This window comes from Erpetoichthys calabaricus, chromosome 6 (genome assembly GCF_900747795.2).
Source record: "Erpetoichthys calabaricus chromosome 6, fErpCal1.3, whole genome shotgun sequence".
Lineage (NCBI taxonomy): Eukaryota > Metazoa > Chordata > Cladistia > Polypteriformes > Polypteridae > Erpetoichthys > Erpetoichthys calabaricus.
The window spans coordinates 191,453,644-191,474,742 of NC_041399.2; the positions used below are offsets into that span (position 1 = coordinate 191,453,644).

General features: G+C 39.2%; 1 protein-coding gene across 2 annotated transcripts in view; it reads left to right on the forward strand.

Moving 5' to 3' along the window:
* Positions 1–21,099, forward strand: part of zbtb47b (zinc finger and BTB domain containing 47b) — a 148,812-nt gene that overhangs the window by 126,386 nt on the left and 1,327 nt on the right. For both annotated transcript variants that reach the window (XM_028804194.2, XM_028804195.2), the window contains exon 5: positions 6,032–6,176. In XM_028804194.2, coding sequence (XP_028660027.1) covers positions 6,032–6,176 — 145 coding nt within the window. The remainder of the gene's footprint in view (positions 1–6,031; positions 6,177–21,099) is intronic.

Sequence of the window (21,099 nt, forward strand, 5' to 3'; positions counted from 1 at the left end):
AATAAATAAAACATCTGATTGCATAATAATTCAAAGATTTTGGTGGTTCATTTAATGTAACACATACTGGTATTTCATGATATGGTGATGACATAATGATCTAATACTGGGGACTTGCCATACTCTTAGGTTATGTCTCCAAAGTTTCATGCTAACCTTTGAAGCAATACTACAATCAAAAGTGATATTTTTATATGTTACTTACTCCATGTTTGTAGTACTAGGGTGTTGTACCGTGTTAGCCATTATGAATGTAGAGAAAAGCCAAGCAAAATGACACCTTTTATTGGCTAACTAGAAAGATTACAATATGCAAGCTTTCGAGGCAACTCAGGCCCCTTCTTCAGGCAAGATGTAATTACTCCATGTTTATAAGCGATGGCCAAGAAAAATCTTTAACCTTATGTTTTCATTAAAAATGACATAAAAGTGTTTCCAATAGAATAGGATCCTATGATGACCAAACATTGCACAACAGTGAACAGTATCAAAACATTCATGGAAAAATTTCATGTTACTCATGTCATATAATTCACACGCCAAATCATCTATTTGTATGCTCACAACATAAAAAATGCATGCATTTTTTGCTAAAATATTGTTAAATAAATACTTCCAGAAAATAAAAGTAGTCCACAAACAGGAAGCCCATTCACACATGATCACACTTTTGAACTGAAGATAGGAGTCTCACCTTATTCATTGGTCAAGACTCCTATCTTGCAGGGCAAAGTCTCAAGCACACTCTGTACGAGTTTTATGATGCTAAAATAAAACAAGTGCTGTGCCTATAAAAACCCAGACCTTTTTACATTTAGTTGTGATACAATATAGAACCTTAATATATGTTTAAGTAAAATACATTTTAGTGCCATTAATTAACTTTAAAAGTCACACAAAGGGCTAAATTGAGCCTATCTACAGGTACATGTGATGGAGTTTCAGTTGAGAATAAATGTACTTGTCTCTGAGAAGTACCACTGTTGGCTACTAAATCTCCCAAGAAACCTACGTATATCATGAAGTCGAAAGAACACTCCTGACATAGCTAAGGGTATTGAAAATACCTCAAGCACACTAAAATGCATTATGAAGAAATTAAAGAATATCACACAGCTGTAAATCAAAGTAGAAGATCATGTAGAAGCAAGAAAGATGCCCTTGGCAGCTCTAAAACTACTTTAGTCTTTTGCTGCCTAGATTAGAAAAACTGAGCATATAACAAGAATTGTCAGGGAACATAACACCTATGAATTGCATTACAGATTAATTAAACTACAGTTTTTGTTATCAAAACTTGTCAACAATTGGAAACCAACATTATTTGGGAGTTTCTATAGTGTGATGAATCCAGCATAGTCTATTTTGTCTTTCAAATTAAGCAGTATATTTGGCAACAGCACAATACCGCACAAACTTTTTTTGTGGTCCTGCAATACGGCCACCACATCACAAAGATGTATAGGCCAGATTTATTGCGGACTTTGAATTGGTACTATGTGACTGAGGGTATTTGAGAGTGTGAGTAAGCCCTGCAATGGAATGACACCTAGTTCAGATTTGGTTTCTGTCCTGAGTGCATCAGCATCACAGTAGGTACCAGGTTCCCACACCCTCGAACTGAATAAGCAGGTTAGAAAATGGATGGATGGTTTTGGTGAAAGAATAATATTATGAGGATGCTCCTCTGCATGTCAGCCTGGAAAATATTTGAGAGTAGAAGAGAAAAGTAAACATAGAAAAGCACCAAAGAGTCCTAGAGAAAGTCTTGCTGCACTCTGCAAGGCGCATGAAACTTGGAAAGAGGTTTGTCCTCTAGGAAGACAGTGGCCTAAATTATACAAGCAACAAATCCCATGGAGTGGCTTAAAAACAAAGTTCAGACTTTTTGGATTCATTCAATTGAAGTGCCCAGGCCCCAATCTAATTAGCAAAGAATGGTGGTCAATAATCTACACGGCCCAGATACTGTGAAGGTGGTAAGGACTGTACAAGATCTGTGAATTTCAGCAGGTTTCACTCCCTCTGCACCAAGAAATCTCACTATGGCTCACTGTTCAACAATAGTGCATTCCCACAGTGGAACGTCCACGTTCATCTGACCTTGGTTTTAAATAGACTAATGGCAGAGCATTGTGCTGTGTACATTCTTAATACCCATCAGCCACTCTAAATGGGTTGTATTGCATCTGCTTCTATCCATTGTGGTTACTGCCTAATTTTCAAATTGCCTTTATTTTTTGATTTACCCTCATACCATAAAGAAAAAACAAGAAAAAAAGAAACAAGTAAAACAATGTACAAATTGTAAATAATAAGATACAATATAGTCACATATCTGTACATTTAACACAAATAAACAGGATGGATAGATGTAACAGAAACCAGATTATTTAATGAAAAGAGATAATGACAGTAATTAAATAATTAACTTTAACAAAAAATTGTAACAGTATAAAAATGAAAAATTGAAAAGAATTTTTAATTTTACAATATCTTAAGATGTATTTACAAAACAATATACAGTAATCCCTCCTCCATCGCGGGGGTTGCGTTCCAGAGCCACCCGCGAAATAAGAAAATCCGCGAAGTAGAAACCATATGTTTATATGGTTATTTTTATATTGTCATGCTTGGGTCACAGATTTGCGCAGAAACACAGGAGGTTGTAGAGAGACAGGAACGTTATTCAAACACTGCAAACAAACATTTGTCTCTGTTTCAAAATTTTAAACTGTGCTCCATGACAAGACAGAGATGACAGTTCTGTCTCACAATTAAAAGAATGCAAACATACCTTCCTTTTCAAAGGAGTGCACGTCAGGAGCACTGAATGTCAGAAAGTGAGAGAAAACCAAACAAATCAATAGGGCTATTTGGCTTTTAAGTATGCGAAGCACCACCGGTACAAAGCTGTTGAAGGTGGCAGCTCACACCCCCTCCGTCAGTAGCAGGGAGAGATAGAGAGAGAGAGAGAGAGACAGAGGAAAACAAACAGTCAAAAATCAATACGTGCCCTTTGAGCTTTTAAGTATGCGAAGCACCGTGCAGCATGTCCCTTCACGAAGCAGCTGCACACAGAAGGTAGCAACTCTTTCAGCATTTTAGACGAGCGTCCGTATCGTGTAGGTGTGCGAACAGCCCCCCTGCTCACACCCCCTACGTCAGGATCAGAGGAAGTCAGCGCAAGAGAGAGAGAAACAAAAGTAAGTTGGGTAGCTTCTCAGCCATCTGCCAATAGCGTCCCTTGTATGAAATCAACTGGGCAAACCAACTGAGGAAGCATGTACCAGAAATTAAAAGACCCATTGTCCTCAGAAACCCGCGAAGCAGCGAAAAATCCGCGATATATATTTAAATATGCTTACATATAAAATCCGCGATAGAGTGAAGCCGCGAAAGGCGAAGCGCGATATAGCGAGGGATCACTGTATAGAGAAATTCCACACACATACGAATAATAAAAAATAAGAATGGAAGAGACAAAAAATAATAATGTGTTAATGGTCAGTGGCTCAGTCTGAACTTAATTTATAAACTGGCACAACTTAAAAGCCTTAAGAAGAAGGTTAATCTTCCTCATTATTCAATGTTAGGTTTTATTATTAGGTAAATTAATCTTTATATTTTGTGAATTGCACTGTTGTTTGTGTACGTTTTTATATATGAAATATTGAATATGACATGTGAAACAACACATAACACAATCGTTAAAAGTCCATCCCCATGTTACTTTGCAACCCTGGAGTCAGCCTAGCAGCTCTTTTCTGGACTGTCTTTAACACTCTTATGTAACATGGAGTCCAGTACTATAATTGGAATTTCAGATGAGGCTTCACAAGAGCAGTATATAGCTGAAGAATAATCTATCTGGAATTGTGCCTGGCACAGCATGTTGTGGATATCCAAATCCTGTTAGAATATTTGAATTGCTCCATTAAGCAGGATAGGGACAGTGATGAGTCCATTATGACTCCTCTAAGTCTGTATCATAAGGTGTATGTTGAGGATTTGTCTTTGTGTGATCATGTGTAAAATTTGTATTGCTTACTTTTAACACTTCACATTTATTTGCATCTTCGCATGCTTACCAAAGGCTTAGTCTGCTCAGGTACATCTGTGATAAATCTGCTGACTCCAGGGTATCTGCTTTTCCACCTAATTTAGTCTCTTGTTAGTCACAATTTGTTCAAAATCATTTATATAACGTAAAAAGAGCATGCATTGACCCCTGAAGGACCACACTTTTAAACATCACCTAATTTGGAAAATGTTTCTTGCACCATTACCCATTGCAGTCTGTGTTTGGGCTAATGTTTCACTCAGCTACACACTCGAACTCCAGCATCTTTTAGTTTGATCAGTAGTCCCTCATGTATTACTGTATTAAAAGTTTTTAGAAAATGAATTCAGTTTTTACTTCTCCTTTGAATTGTAGTATAATAGTAAATATGCTCCCCCTCATCTAAAACCCATGTTGACTGTTCAGCAAAACACTTGCCCTCGTTATTTGTTGTTTGATGTAGGAGTGTGTAATGGTAGACCATTCATCTTGTTTAAAAAAAAAAAAAAAAAAAAAGGAACAAAAATACAGACAGGTATACTGTATTATCCAGGGCTGTGGAATTAAGGTGCTGTTGTGTTCAGTTTATTTTTCATGTAAACAAACAATTTTTATGCCTTTTCATTTAAAAATGGTGACTTTTTAGTTAGCCAACAGTGCAATTTTTTATTTATACACCTGCTACCAGTAGATTCAGGAAATGGTTGACAGGCTCACTGTGGTGAAACACACACACCATGTTGTGTGTTTTTTTTTTTTAAACAAAATTTGCAAAACTAGGCAAGCATTCCAAATTTATGAAAAATCTATGCCATTGGATAACATTCTTCTGAGTTGTGCTTGGACAGACTTTTGTTTTTGACACACCTGCTTTGGAAAAAGTTGTTAAACTGTGTGTAACATTATGTAAATATTAACAAACAGGTTAATATTATTTTACATTTATTTGCTTAGCAGATGCTTTTATACAAAGTGACTTACAAAAGAGGTCAACATAATCAAGCTTCCATCAGTCTGGTGGACTGTTTGGGGAGAGGTGTTAGAGAACAAAAGGTACAAAATTTATCATCACAAGTGTAAGAGCGCAGAACAAAATACAAGCAAGTAACAATTCCTAAGTTACACCTAAAAAACTAAAAGCTAATATCAATTAGACAGTCTTTAAATGCTTCTTTAAACACACTGAGGGCGTCAGAATTTTGAATGGAGCTGGGTGGCTCATTTAATCAGCTAGGAACTACACATGAAAATCTGGATTTCATGCCACACAGAGGTTGTATCAACAGATGCCATTCATCAGCAGACCCAAGTAGTGGAGAAGAAACATAGGAACTCACAAATGTCTCCAAGTATATTTGTACTGACTCGCACACAACATTCAAGTTACTTATTTTTTTTGATCTGATGCCACGGTCAGATATAAACTCCTGACTTGGATAATGATGTGAAATCTTAGGAAATTCCAGCAACGGACGTAAATGAATTAAATTATTATGAACACTGTAATTTCAATGTCTCATTCATTTTCTTTTTTAACACTAGGCATACAGTGAAGCATTGTGTCACCTCCATAATCCTACCAACCTACATTCTCTGTGTTCTTTTAGCTTACTTTAATGTTTAGTTAATTCTAGATAGAAAAGGGCATATGAAGGCATCATTCCTAGAGTCCTGGGATCTGATTTTTTGTTTTTCCTGGATCTTTGTGGGCAAGCCTAATTGTCTTGTGTTTATGCAAGAATGCTTACTACAAAACCAGCTAGCCAAATATTAACACATATTCTTAATTAAACAACAACTGTACATCTTGCACAATACCACAAAGCTGGTTAGCCCGGCCAGAACTCTCTTCTTCATCAGCCTTGACTGATGCATTAGTGCCATTGTAGATGTTGACTGCCAGACTGCATTTGTATCCCGTCAGGAATTACAAATGTCACTAATTAATTCTTCTCCTTCACTTTTCAGAACTGCAGTGAACGCTTCCAGTACAAATACCAGCTGCGCTCGCACATGAGCATTCACATTGGCCACAAGCAGTTCATGTGCCAGTGGTGTGGAAAGGACTTCAATATGAAGCAGTATTTTGATGAGCACATGAAGACACACACTGGTGAGAGACCTCAATTTTGCTGTATTTATTGATTGCTATTTTTGTTGTTATGGCCATTTTCTTTAAAAAAAATTTGCCTATAATTCAAGGGCTTTGACGGGGGTGCAATGGAAAAAAGATTTTCAGGCCCTGAGCTCTGTGGGGACCTAGGGTGGTCCTCCATACAGAAATTCATTATTTTCTTAATGGCGGCATCAGTAACAATTTCGGCAAGGGTGGCAGCAACAACTGCATTTCACTATAGAAGGTGGGAATGCATAACTACTTGAACCAAGTGGGCCATTATGCAGATTCATTCCTTGCTGCTATTGCCCCACTCACCTCCACAGGATAAAGGCACAGATTTAAGTTATTCCACAGTGACTGACCAATCATTTATTTTAATGATAACAGTCTGAAATCCATGAGAGATTATTTTTTCATGTACAATTGATGTGCCAAGAAAGACTGAACAGTCTTGTAATCTTGTCCAAATGGGTGTTTGATGTCATTGATGGCTTCACAACTAAAAAAGCTTGGGGCAGATTCTGTAAAAAATAAGTGCAGTAGGACGGGACCTGCTATTTAGTGTATTTATGTTACATGATGGTGAAAGGATACTGTGTTTCATTTAGTTTGCAGTGTTACAAAATATGAGAGTTATGGTTAGATAGTCAAAAAATGCCTAAAAATGCTTACTAGATGGGAATAAACCATCAAAACCCAGCTAGATATAAGGGCAAACACAGGGTCTTTGTAAAATGAAATGTTTATTTTCACAAAAATGCCCTTCAACAGGAACAGCTCCATAGAGCACAAAAGGCAAAATGGAGTTGCTTAAAACAATAAGGCAATCCAGTGCAAACAATGTCCTAATGCAGAAATCTAAAAAGTGGTCAAAAGACAGAGCAAAAATGTCAAAAATGCAATAAATCACAGTAAGCACAGTAAAAACACAATAACTCACCAAAATCTCCCAGGTGCATTCAAATAAACTGCCAGGAAATGTGGTGGACCGTCTTCTTTATAGGGCTGAGGGCAGTCCCCGATGGTGATGGGCATGTGGTCCCACCTTTGGAGGACCACCCACAAAACACAAGACACGTAATAACACCACTGATATATAGACAAAATCAAATACACAAAAAAAATGAAAGCAAACTTAAATAAAATTAATACAAAAAAGAATCAAAAATGAACAAAGAATTCATAAAGCAAACATTTGAACAGAAGGGACCCAGGCTAAAATATAATGACATGCTAATCTTTTGCATTTCTGCTAAAATGTAACATAATATATATATATAGATAATGTTTTGCATTTGGTTTAATGTTATACAATAAATGTTAGTAACATGGTGAGGCTGAGGAGGGTACCATTAGCAGAGTTCTGTACAGGCCCGTATACGTTACTTTGTTCATACTGGTGGCTCACAAACCCAGTCCTTGGATGGCTCCAGATTTTTGTTCCAGCCAGTTTCACAATCTGTGAGTCACTTTACTTCTAATCAATCTCATTTAATTAGCAGGTCTTCTTTTTCTTTTCTCATGTTGTACATTCAGAAACACATAGCAGTGTGAGTTTTATATTTTAAGACATTTTGGAACATTTGTATTTTTGCAATGGTTTTAAATGCTAATTTCTCTTTGTGTTTTTTTTCTACTAAATCACCCTTTCCCTGTGCAGTTTGCTCTGTTTATTGTATTCTAATAATGACAATTAGCACAGAGCAGACACCCAGGCAGACGATACTGACTGCTGAAAGGCTGCCACTACTTCAGTACCAGACTATCGGACATGCTTGTTAATGTAACCAGAATTGAGAAATAAATATTTGATAATTGTGATTTGTGTGCCAAGTTATGTTAGCACACATGCAGCTGAAGTAAGGACAGTTCTTTCAGGAATGCCTTAAGTGTTTAATGCAGATGCACTGTCCACAGATGGTCAAAAGAATGTGCTGTGTTTGAACACAGTTCATATATAGCAGATTGAAATCGCCCAGTGGGCAGTTTACCCATACCTGGTATGTGCCACAAAAAGCTCACTAAATATGTTAAACACGTGGGTATTTAATGGATATCAGAGAACTGCTAGCCAGAAACCCCACAGCACAGATGTGACATTGACTCTGTGCCAAAAAGAATACCTTCTGCTCTCTATCGAATGGAACTTCAGTTGCCAGCAACCCCTACCTTATGAACTGAACGATGATTGCACTGGTCCAATGGCTTCTATTTGGGAAGTATAAATTATTATACTACAGTGTATAGTGGGAGTGATTGTTGCATTTTAAAACAAGTTACATATAGATATTATTTTGTACCATATTTCTCTAGTCTTAACATTTCCCAATGGTTACTGAAGTACTACGGAGCTCTGAACCGCACAGTGAAAAAAAATTTGGGACAACCCTTTTCAATACATTCACGTTCGTACAAGATACTTTCATGTACATACGAGATGTTTTCACGAACGTACGAAATACTTTCACGTACGTACGACATGTTTTCATGTACGTACGAGATAAAGTTACATTAAAATATTACAAAAGTGCGCTTCAGGGCTACCTAATTATGCCTTTACCAAAGCTTTGGCGCTTCAGTTTGACATCACTTCCAGCTCTTGTAGCACGGTGATATAAAAAAGCAGACGGCTGGGCTTTTATTTATTAAAGGAGTGTGGGATGGTAGGAGATGGGTTTAACTGCAGCTTGCAATACCTGTGACGTATGTCAGGTACTTCCCAGAACGTCAGTCACGAAATGCCCATCGCATACCCCGTTACACTGTGGTTAAGATTAGGCTTGTGGGGGGAGGGTAAGTGTTTGGGTACGTTCTTTGTTTACAGATATTCGTCTGCTCACTCGTACGGAGCACCTGAGGAGATATGGTGTTTTTTTCTTCCTGGGAAACAATTTAGTGCGTACAACTTACTATCTCATGCCCACCATGTACATATATTGTGCCCACCACTTACCATAGCCTGTGCACCAGGTGCTTTAAGGTCGCACCGGCCAATACTGCGTGTGCTCCTCATACATTCACATGAGCATCAAATGCCATCGTGTGCTACAGTACATCATTTTCTGGAAACAGGACATATCACTGAACAGTCTGATGTTTTCCTCACACAGTTACAGTCCACAGAAATGGATACTGGCAAGTTTAATTGCCATTCAAGCCCAGATCGTTAAATCCGTGAAGCAGCACCGCTAACCACTGCACTAATTTATAGTAAAAGGAAATGACATTAGTTAGCCATCTACTTACTAGCTTGCAGCTTCTTATTCACACAAGTTACGAAAGGAATTCATATTTCACGTATTGAGTACATGTGAAGTTTATGCAGTCCAATGTGGGTTCACTATTTTAATGCACTGGTAAACCTGGCACACTCGATCGCTTATCTGCACCAGGTAACTGTGGGATTTAACGTGCGTCTAAAGAGTTAAATCCAATTCGGCCACTTTAACTCCCGCTGCTTTCAGACAAAAATATACCCTTGTTAAAATGCCAAACTTGAATATCCTAGTGAAATCCACTGGCAAACCTGGCACACTGGGTCATCCGCACTGTGCAAAACGAACTGCGATATTTAAAGGCTCAGCAGAGATCTAAATAAATCGTGTTGCGGCGGATTTTTAATGTTACATTTTTGACAAGATGGATCCCAAAGTTAAATTGCCGGTTAATACTTCGCTTATCTACACCAATGAACTGTGGGATTTAACGTGCATCTAAAGAGTTAAATCCAAAATCAGGCCACTTTAACTCTCGCTGTTTTCAGACAAGAAATACAGTGATCCCTCGCTATATCGCGCTTTGCCTTTCGCGGCTTCACTCTATCGCGGATTTTATATGTAAGCATATTTAAATATATATCGCGGATTTTTTGCTGGTTTGCGGATTTCTGCGGACAATGGGTCTTTCAATTTCTGGTACATGCTTCCTCAGTTGGTTTGCCCAGTTGATTTCATACAAGGGACGCTATTGGCAGATGGCTGAGAAGCTACCCAACTTACTTTTCTCTCTCTCTCTTGCGCTGACTTTCTCTGATCCTGATGTAGGGGGATTGAGCAGGGGGGCTGTTCGCACGCCTAGACGATACGGACGCTCGTCTAAAAATGCTGAAAGATTATCTTCACGTTGCTACCTTCTGTGCATATGCTTCGTGAAGCGACATGCTGCACGGTGCTTTGCATACTTAAAAGCTCGAAGGGCACGTATTGATTTTTGATTGTTTGTTTTTCTCTGTCTCTCTCTCTCTCTCCCTGCTCCTGACGGAGGGGGTGTGAGCTGCCGCCTTCAACAGCTTTGTACCGGCGGTGCTTCGCATACTTAAAAGCCAAACAGCCCTATTGATTTGTTTGCTTTCCTCTCTTGCCTGAAGAAGGGGCCTGAGTTGCCTCGAAAGCTTGCATATTGTAATGTTTTTAGTTAGCCAATAAAAGGTGTCATTTTGCTTGGCTTTTCTCTACTCTCTGTTTCTGACAGTCTGTGCTCCTGACGCGCACTCCTTTGAAGAGTGAGATATGTTTGCATTCTTTTAATTGTGAGACAGAGCTGTCATCTCTGTCTTGACATGGAGCACAGTTTAAACTTTTGAAAAAGAGACAAATGTTTGTTTGCAGTGTTTGAATAACGTTCCTGTCTCTCTACAACCTCCTGTGTTTCTGCGCAAATCTGTGACCCAAGCATGACAATATAAAAATAACCATATAAACATATGGTTTCTACTTCGCGGATTTTCTTATTTCGCAGGTGGCTCTGGAACGAGGAGGAGGGATTACTGTATACTCTTGTTAAAATGACAAATTTGAATATCCTAGTCAAATCCACTGGCAAACCTGGCACACTGGGTCATCCGCACTGTGCAAAACGAACTGCGATATTTAAAGGCTCAGCAGAGATCTAAATAAATCGTGTTGCGGCGGATTTTTAATGTTACATTTTTGACAAGATGGATCCCAAAGTTAAATTGCCGGTTAATACTTCGCTTATCTACACCAATGAACTGTGGGATTTAACGTGCATCTAAAGCAGGGGTCTGCAACCTTCACTATGAAAAGAGCCATTTTGCTCCCTCTTCCTCCAAAGAAAAATAGTCTGGAGCCGCAAAACATAACACAGCTTATAAACTTTTAAAAGTTTTAATCTTTTTTTAGATTTTACATGTTACAACCACGGAATACAACAAACAGAAGTGCAGTGTGCATGTGTAGGCCTACTTTGAAATAAATGTAACTGAACTCTGCAGGCCTATTTGAGTCCTTCCTATACCTGTATAAAATTAAAATAAAAACTAGCCCACTTTAATATAAATAAAACATTTAGCTGTAGCTTAGCAGCTTTAAAAAAGTAAACATAAAATTCCATTTCAGTGTGCTCTCATCCTCTTCAGGTTTCCCTCTCAGCCAGCAATCAACTGAAGCACCTGAACATACAAAAAAACCTACATCAGCTCCGGGTCTGAAATAAATGTGTTTTTTTTTTTTTTTTAAATATTAGCCTATTAAATGCTATTGTTCTCACCTGTTTAATGTGACTTCTGTTTCTGAAGTTCGCTGCAGATCATCTCTAGCACTTTGAGCTACTTTTTGTATGAAAATGTGCTATATAAATAAATGTTGTTGTTGTTCTATGTCGGGGCTATACGATGTGACTTTGACCTTCACACAGGACTGCAGGCTCATGTGTGAGGTGGGAGAGATATTTGGACTTTATGAAGTTCATTCTTGAGAAAACTTGCTCACATAAGTATGTTGAGCCAAAGATGGACAGGACTCCAAATGCATATTTTTTCATGTTCATATATGTTTCGGGAATGGCACTCCATGTATTGAAAACAAGTTTGTCGGGTTTGGGGAGGTTTTCAATATCAGTCCATTTGTGCTCTTTAGCGAGAGTAGCCTTCTGACGGTCGACTTCTTCAAGATCCGCTGTCAGGCATTTGAACTTGGACACCCATAAATCTTTATCCGCTATGCGGCCAGTTCAATTTCTAGATCGGGCTTACTTACTCCTGTGAATGCGGATGTGTTCAGCAGGGATGGGTCGATGTCCAGGGAAGGAGAGAGTGTTTTTTTTCTTTCTGAACTCACTGAATCTTTCTCTAAATGCAGCTTGCATTGCAATAATTGTACGGTGGAAATAATCACAATTTATGTGAATGTTCACTGCTTTGAACTCTCTCAGGGAGGGGAAGTGAGAGAGTGTACCTTTCTGTACATCTCTGGCAAACACTGTCATCATGCGCTCAAACACCAAAACATTTAAAGTCAGAGAATAGATGCTCTGATATTTTTATGAACGATTCTTTCATGTATTCTCCGTCTGTGAACGGCTTACCCCTCCTTACGATCTCTTGAGCTGCCACAAAACTAGCAGCTGTAGTTGATTGTGGAGAAGTGATCCACTTTTTGAAAGTATGTTTGCTCTGTTCAGCTTTCCGTTGCAGTTCCGAAATTGCTATCTTTCGCTCATCTTCACTTGGGTATTTTTCAGTGAATGCTGAGTGCTTGTTTCGAAAATGTCTTTCAACGTTACATTTTTTGTTGTTCGATAATTTATCGCCACATATTAAGCACACCGGTAAGCCAGCGTCGTTGGCGGTGAAGGCAAATGCTTCTGTCCACGCAGAATTAAACTCTCTGTTCTCTTCTGGGATTTTTCATTTTTGGGATTTATTCATGGTTAGTGCAGGGGTCGCACACTCCAGAAGCCACCTGCAGGTAAAGGCGAGGGCTATAGACGTAGATGTGACGCATATTTTAGTTGACAAATTATAAATAAAAATAAAAATTAGATGTTAAAGTGTATAACAGTAGTAGTAGTAAATAAACATTATATATATTACATATATTATATACAAATTAAATTAAGAAATTGCCGTTATTCATTTTCATGTTTTTTTTTTTTTTTTGTCAAGGCCAAAAGGAGCCATTACAAGGAGGCTGAAGAGCCGCATGCGGCTCCAGAGCCGCGGGTTGCCGACCCCTGATCTAAAGAGTTAAATCCAAAATCAGGCCACTTTAACTCTCGCTGTTTTCAGACAAGAAATACAGTGATCCCTCGCTATATCGCGCTTTGCCTTTCGCGGCTTCACTCTATCGCGGATTTTATATGTAAGCATATTTAAATATATATCGCAGATTTTTTGCTGGTTTGCGGATTTCTGCGGACAATGGGTCTTTCAATTTCTGGTACATGCTTCCTCAGTTGGTTTGCCCAGTTGATTTCATACAAGGGGCGCTATTGGCAGATGGCTGAGAAGCTACCCAACTTACTTTTCTCTCTCTCTCTCTTGCGCTGACTTTCTCTGATCCTGATGTAGGGGGATTGAGCAGGGGGGCTGTTCGCACGCCTAGACGATACGGACGCTCGTCTAAAAATGCTGAAAGATTATCTTCACGTTGCTACCTTCTGTGCATTTGCTTCGTGAAGCGACATGCTGCACGGTGCTTCGCATACTTAAAAGCTCGAAGGGCACGTATTGATTTTTGATTGTTTGTTTTTCTCTGTCTCTCTCTCTCTCTCTCTCTCCCTGCTCCTGACGGAGGGGGTGTGAGCTGCCGCCTTCAACAGCTTTGTACCGGCGGTGCTTCGCATACTTAAAAGCCAAACAGCCCTATTGATTTGTTTGCTTTCCTCTCTTGCCTGAAGAAGGGGCCTGAGTTGCCTCGAAAGCTTGCATATTGTAATGTTTTTAGTTAGCCAATAAAAGGTGTCATTTTGCTTGGCTTTTCTCTACTCTCTGTTTCTGACAGTCTGTGCTCCTGACGCGCACTCCTTTGAAGAGTGAGATATGTTTGCATTCTTTTAATTGTGAGACAGAGCTGTCATCTCTGTCTTGTCATGGAGCACAGTTTAAACTTTTGAAAAAGAGACAAATGTTTGTTTGCAGTGTTTGAATAACATTCCTGTCTCTCTACAACCTCCTGTGTTTCTGCGCAAATCTGTGACCCAAGCATGACAATATAAAAAAAACCATATAAACATATGGTTTCTACTTCGCGGATTTTCTTATTTCGCGGGTGGCTCTGGAACGAGGAGGAGGGATTACTGTATACTCTTGTTAAAATGACAAATTTGAATATCCTAGTCAAATCCACTGGCACACTGGGTCATCCATTGCACTATGCAAAACGAACAGCGATCTTTAAAAGTAAAGCAGAGATCTAAATCGTGTTGCTGCCGTTTTTATTGTCACGTTTTTAACAGGATGGATCACTAAGTTAAATTGCAGGCAATATTTGCTTAGCCCAAATGTAGGTACACTTGGTATATTAATTGGCTGACTTATCATGTCACCCCGTTTACGGTAATGGGAAAAAGAAAAGACACCTTCTTTCAGTTTTATTACATATCAGAGGCACGGATGGTTATTCAACCATTGATTGCCCCTTAAACATCTGACTTGTGCTCATATGGGAATGTGTAAACTTTGGTAGAAAAAAAGGAGTTGTATCCGCATTTGGCTGTCAAAATCTAACTGCAGTCTCTCTTGTTACAGAACTCTAAAATGATGAGCCAAATTGATTTAACAATTTAGAGTGTGACTTCAATATCACAATCAGTCTAGTGCCGTTTATATGAAGAGAGAGATGTATGCCAAATTTACCACTCAATTTGACAATTCTATCAGCGGTACAGCGGTAGTTTAGGCAAAATTCAACTGCATTTAACAAAAAACATATCTCTTTGTCAAAAAACTTTGAAAATTACAAAGATCCAAATCGGTTAAACTCTTTAAAGCGCATATTACATATCACAGTCAACTGAAAAAAATCTGTCTTCTTCACATCAGCGATAACAGGGCAAGTTAGTCAATTAATTTCCCTATTTGGACTAAGGAAGTATTAACCGGCAATTTAACTTTGGGATCCATCTTGTCAAAAATGTAACATTAAAAATCCGCCGCAACACGATTTATTTAGATCTCTGCTGAGCCTTTAAATATCGCAGTTCGTTTTGCACAGTGCGGATGACCCAGTGTGCCAGGTTTGCCAGTGGATTTCACTAGGATATTCAAGTTTGGCATTTTAACAAGGGCATATTTTTGTCTGAAAGCAGCGGGAGTTAAAGTGGCCCGAATTGGATTTAACTCTTTAGACGCACGTTAAATCCCACAGTTACCTGGTGCAGATAAGCGATCGAGTGTGCCAGGTTTACCAGTGCATTAAAATAGTGAACCCACATTGGACTGCATAAACTTCACATGTACTCAATACATGAAATATGAATTCCTTTCGTAACTTGTGTGAATAAGAAGCTGCGAGCTAGTAAGTAGATGGCTAACTAATGTCATTTCCTTTTACTATAAATTAGTGCAGTGGTTAATGGTGCTGCTTCGCGGATTTAACGATCTGGGCCTGAATGCATAGCCTGCTTTTATAAACTTGCCAATATCCATTTCTGTGGACTGTAACTGTGTGAGGAAAACATCAGACTGTTCAGTGATATGGCGATGGCATTTGGTGCTCATCTGAATGTATGAGGAGCACACACAGTATTGGCCGGTGCACCTGGTGCACAGGCTATGGTGGGCATGAGATATATACATGGTGGGCATGAGATAATAAGTTGTACGCACTAAATTGTTTCCCAGGAAGAAAAAAACACCATATCTCCTCAGGTGCTCCGTACGAGTGAGCAGACGAATATCTGTAAACATAAAGCACATACCCAACCCTAATCTTAACCACAGTGTAACGGGGTATGTGATGGGCATTTCGTGACTGACGTTCTGGGAAGTACCTGACATACGTCACAGGTATTGCAAGCTGCAGTTAAACCCATCTCCTACCATCCCACACTCCTTTAATAAATAAAAGCCCAGCCATCTGCTTTTTTATATCACCACGCTACAAGAGCTGGAAGTGATGTCAAACTGAAGCACCAAAGCCTTGATAAAAGCATAATTAGGTAGCCCCGAAGCGCACTTTTGTAATATTTTTATCTAACATTATCACGTACGTACGTGAAAACATCTCGTACGTATGTAAAAGTATCCCGTACGTACACGAAAATATCACGTACGTACGTGAAAGTATCCCATACGTACGTGAAAACATCTCGTACGTATGTAAAAGTATCCCGTACGTACACGAAAATATCCCGTACGTACGTGAAAACATCTCGTACGTATGGGAAAGTATCTCGTACGTACGAGATAAGAGTTATCCCATAATTTTTTTTAACTGTGCGGTTCAGAGTTTCCGTAAAGTACAGTACAGACAGGACAAATTTGTTGGCCCTCTTACAGCTCATTGAAAAAGTGCTGTATGCCTTCTGCATAGTGATTAAATGAAATGCAAGTATTGTTTATTCTACAAACATATTTGAAAATGTCCTGGACACATTTGTTGGTACCCCTAGAAAAGATCATAATTGGATTTGAGTGATTTTTAAAACTAGCCATTTTCTTTAATTAGTATCATATGTTTCCAATCTTTCAATCAGTTATTCAGCCTATTTAAACTGAGAAACGTAGTCACTCTGCTGTTTGGTGTCATCATGTGTCCCATAGTGAATATGGACCAGAGAAAATTGTCTAAGAAGATCAGAAAGAAAATGATGGACAAGCATGTTATAGGCAATGGCTAAAAGACCATCTCCAAGCAGCTTGCTGTTTCTCTGACAACAGTTGCAAATATTAAAACAGAACACATTCCCAGGAATTAAGCACCCCTTGTGAATATAATTAGTAAACAACTAAATAACTAGTCAAACCTGCAAATGCTGAATGTCAATCTTAGAAAACAAGTTAAAAAATAAATTACCCACAAGCTTAGTTTTGTATTTTCAGGATTTACCTACAACATATAGATAACGAGAAATAACAGCTTGCTAAAAAAGACTAGGAATCTGATTAAAAACCAGACATTGGTTTGAAAAAAAACCTGCAGTCATATGCGGCCTCTAGGATTAAGTTTGAGAACCAAAAAAAAACACCTCAATATTACACTTCATAGCATGACATGATCTAAACTGTATATGTGGGTACACAACTTTCAGTATTTTCATTTGAGGAGTACATTAGCTGACTATAATGAGAATATTATGAAAATACTTAATTGTTTTGCATAAATGTATTGTCCATTGTGTCTTCACTGCTGAATTAGGCATGTTAGGATCCTCTCTATGTAGCGCAGACCAGGTAGTGACAAGGACAGCCCCCATGAGTATGTTACACTGATCACTTGCATCACAGACTCAGAGTGTGTTAGTAAGTTAAAATGATCAGAGCTTGGGAGACACAGAGAGAGATAAAAGACTTGAAATATTTATCTAATAGAGGCATGGTGACCCAATGGTTAGCAGTGCTGCCTCACAGCTCAGGTCACATTTTTGGCCACAATAATTGATTCAGCATAGTTGGCAGATTCTTACCTACACTGCCTCAGACCATTGGACCATTATAATCCACTAAAAGCTAGTTCAGTCTTTCCTTCCCCTTTGACTTCAATAAATTTAGCCAAACGTCCCGATCTTCCTGCACTTATGGTCATAAAGTAGAATATCTATATGAATAAGCAATTTCCCCCCATGTACCTTGTTTAATATTCCAGCAGGAAAAACCTTATAAAAAAGAAAAGGCATTTCATCAACATTCAAGCAGCTTGAATGCTCCTTCCTCCTTTGTGGTACTATATATAGGAAAGCTACAATATAAAGAGGCACTCTTTCCTTTGACTTTCACGGTCTGCACAAAGGATACTAAAAAAAATTGGCCAGTATTTTGTTGTTTCTGATAAAGCTTGGAGATTTTTACTTAACATTTAGTAAATGATTTTTACTCTTGCAGCTTGAAATGCTGCTTATTGGCAGCTCAAAAATTACTATTCCTTTTATCTCTTTCAGGGCGGATGTTGACTTTTGTTGAAATTCTGAGGTAGAGGAGGGTAATTAGCTGTAAACTGAGATAAAACCCGCCATTATGTTTTAGTTCAACTCTCTTTGCTAGAAGGAAAGTTAGTTTTCATTGATTTGACCTCGATTCCATGTCTGTGAGTGAGTAGTGAAGAGCAAGTAACCTCTAAAATGGCATCGAGATCTGGTGAGAGACCAAAACAAATGCACAAAGCGGAATACTCTGTGGGTGACGTTTTGCGTATTATCGCTGAATCAGACTCGGGCTTGTCGGATTCCGATTTCGCTGCAGGTGATCTGGAGATGAAGATCAAATATGAAAGTGAGGTACTAGCATCCGCTGATTGCAGTGCTGAACACGCTTGTGTAGCTGATGTACCTGGTAGGACCGCCACTTACGATGACAAGAGGAACAAACCAGATTGTGTCACACTGCGACTGCCACCACCGCACAAAGACAGCCAGGCTGGCCTGCCACGTATTCCTGCTGGCCATTGAGCTGCCCCACACAGCCGCTGCTGCTGGCAGAGACGCCAAAGAGGTGCAGCAAGTCATTTTATGTGTGAAACGTTTGCTTTTTGTGCTTTTCAGAAAACTGAGATTTTTGGAAAAAATATTCAGCCCTCAAAGATTTAATTACAAGGAATACTTAAGGGCCAAACCAGACTGTCTCACATCTACATATTTGCAGCGGCACTCTCAACTTTAGAAACCTGATCCATTTTGATAGCCATATGTACAAAGAAAAAGTAACTACTGTTTGTGTAATTAAAAGTTATAAACCTTTCAGTGAGAACAGGCCATTCAGCCTAACAAAGCTTGCCAAACCTATCAACCTGATTCCTCCAAAATAACATCAAGTTAAGTTTTGAAAGTTTCCAAAGTCCCCATGTCTACCACACTACTTGGTAACTTATTCCACATGTCTATGGTTCTCTGCGGGAAGAAAGACTTCATAAAATATGTGTAATATTTACCATTAACATGTTTTCAACTGTGTTTCCCTGCTCTTGTTGAACTCTTTTTAAAGTAACAACCTGGATCTATCAATCTATTGTCATGGAATAAATGTTTCTCTATCCTTAGTGATGATTGCCAACTCAGAATGCAGAACATTTTTTATTTGCACAGTTGTCTCAGTCCATGGAGTGAGCAGTCAATGAAAAACTTCACCTCATTTTATTGGTTTTCCTTATTACATCACCATATCTAATACATCATGACATCTGACTCTTAATATTCAGAACTTTCTCATCTCCTCCAATCAACTAAAGCCACCAGTAATTCTGATTCTCCCATTATTCTGAACACAGCTTTGGTAAGAGGGGTGTTTAGCAGATTCTCCCATTGAACTTAGCGCATACATCCTTCCTAGGAAATGGTGCTTTCTCATCAGTTTTTCTCTACTTTCTGGAGGGGTCTTCATTTATGTCATTCTAACCTTGTAAAATTATGTTAGATAGAAAGATATATACTTTTTTAATCCCCAAGGGGAAATTCACATATTCTAGCAGCAGCATACTGATAAAAAACAATATTAAATTAAAGAATGATAAAAATGCAGGTATAACAGACAGTAACTCTGTATAATGTTAACGTTTACTCCCCCGGGTGGAATTGAAGAGTGTGATAGTGTGGGGGAGGAATGATCTCCTCAGTCTGTCAGTGGAGCAGGACAGTGAAAGCAGTCTGTCACTGAAGCTGCTCCTCTGTCAGCAGATGATACTGTTCAGTGGATTCTCCACGATTGACAGGAGCCTGCTCAGCGCCCGTCGCTCTGCCACACATGTCAATCTGTCCAGCTCCATGCCTACAGTAGAGCCTGCCTTCCTCACCAGTTTGTCCAGGCATGAGGCGTCCCTCTTCTTTATGCTGCCACCCCAACACACCACCACGTAGAAGAGGGCGCTCGCCACAGCTGTCTGATAGAACATCTGCAGCATCTTATTGCAGATGTTGAAGGACGCCAGCCTTCTAAGAAAGTATAGTCGGCTCTGTCCTTTCTTGCACAGAGCATCAGTATTGGCAGTCCAGTCCAATTTATCCTCTAGCTGCACTCCCAGGTATTTATAGGTCTGCACCCTCTGCACACAGTCACCTCTGATGATCATGGGATCCATGAGGGTCCTGGACCTCCTAAAATCCACCACCAGTGCCTTGGTTTTGCTGGTGTTCAGTTGTAGGTGGTTTGAGTTGCACCATTTAACAAAGTCCTTGATTAGGTTCCTATACTCCTCCTCCTACCCACTCTTGATGCAGCCCACAATAGCAGTGTCGTCAGTGAACCTTTGCACGTGGCAGGACTCCATGTTGATGGCTTCTCTAAGATGAGACAGAGACCTCATGTGATTAAGCTTTAAGTTACATTAAATCTTTTTCCTTTATGTTTAATAATTCATTCTGTTACACATTTATATATATTTATTCTTGTAATAGATTGTAAAAAGATAATTATATATTACCTAAAATTGTTTATCTATCTCTATAACAGTGTTTCCCTGTCTTTTTCTGTGGTGGCACACTTTTTGTCATTAAAAACATCCAAAGGACACCACTTCTGTACTAATCACAAACACATGATATCTCATACACTTGCACCTGCCGAAAGGGCAGGACTACCGGAGAACCGGTTAAAAAAAAAAAAAGTGGCTCCAAGATCAGTGTTCACAGACACAGCACTAGCAAGCACTTTAGTGGCATCTTTGCCAGTAGCACTCTGCCTCAGAGGCAACTTCTATGCCCACTATCCACCATCCCTGTGTTGGATCGCTTTCGAACACACACCCAGGCAGATGGACTCTAGCAACCAGGAGACACGTCCAAAGTGCCCTAAGTGCCCTCTGCAACATAGGGATTATGGAGCTGCTTTTATTCCAGCTTCGCCAGGTAGTCCTGCCTTCCTCAGATGGGTCTCGACCACCTGCGGATATTATCCATCCTAGGTTCAGACCCAAGTGCACTACACTGTTATTTACACAGCACACCTAGGAAGCTCTCATGGCGCACCACTTTGCCACAGCACACTGGTTGAAAAATACTGATCATGTAGTGCCCTACTTATCTATCTATC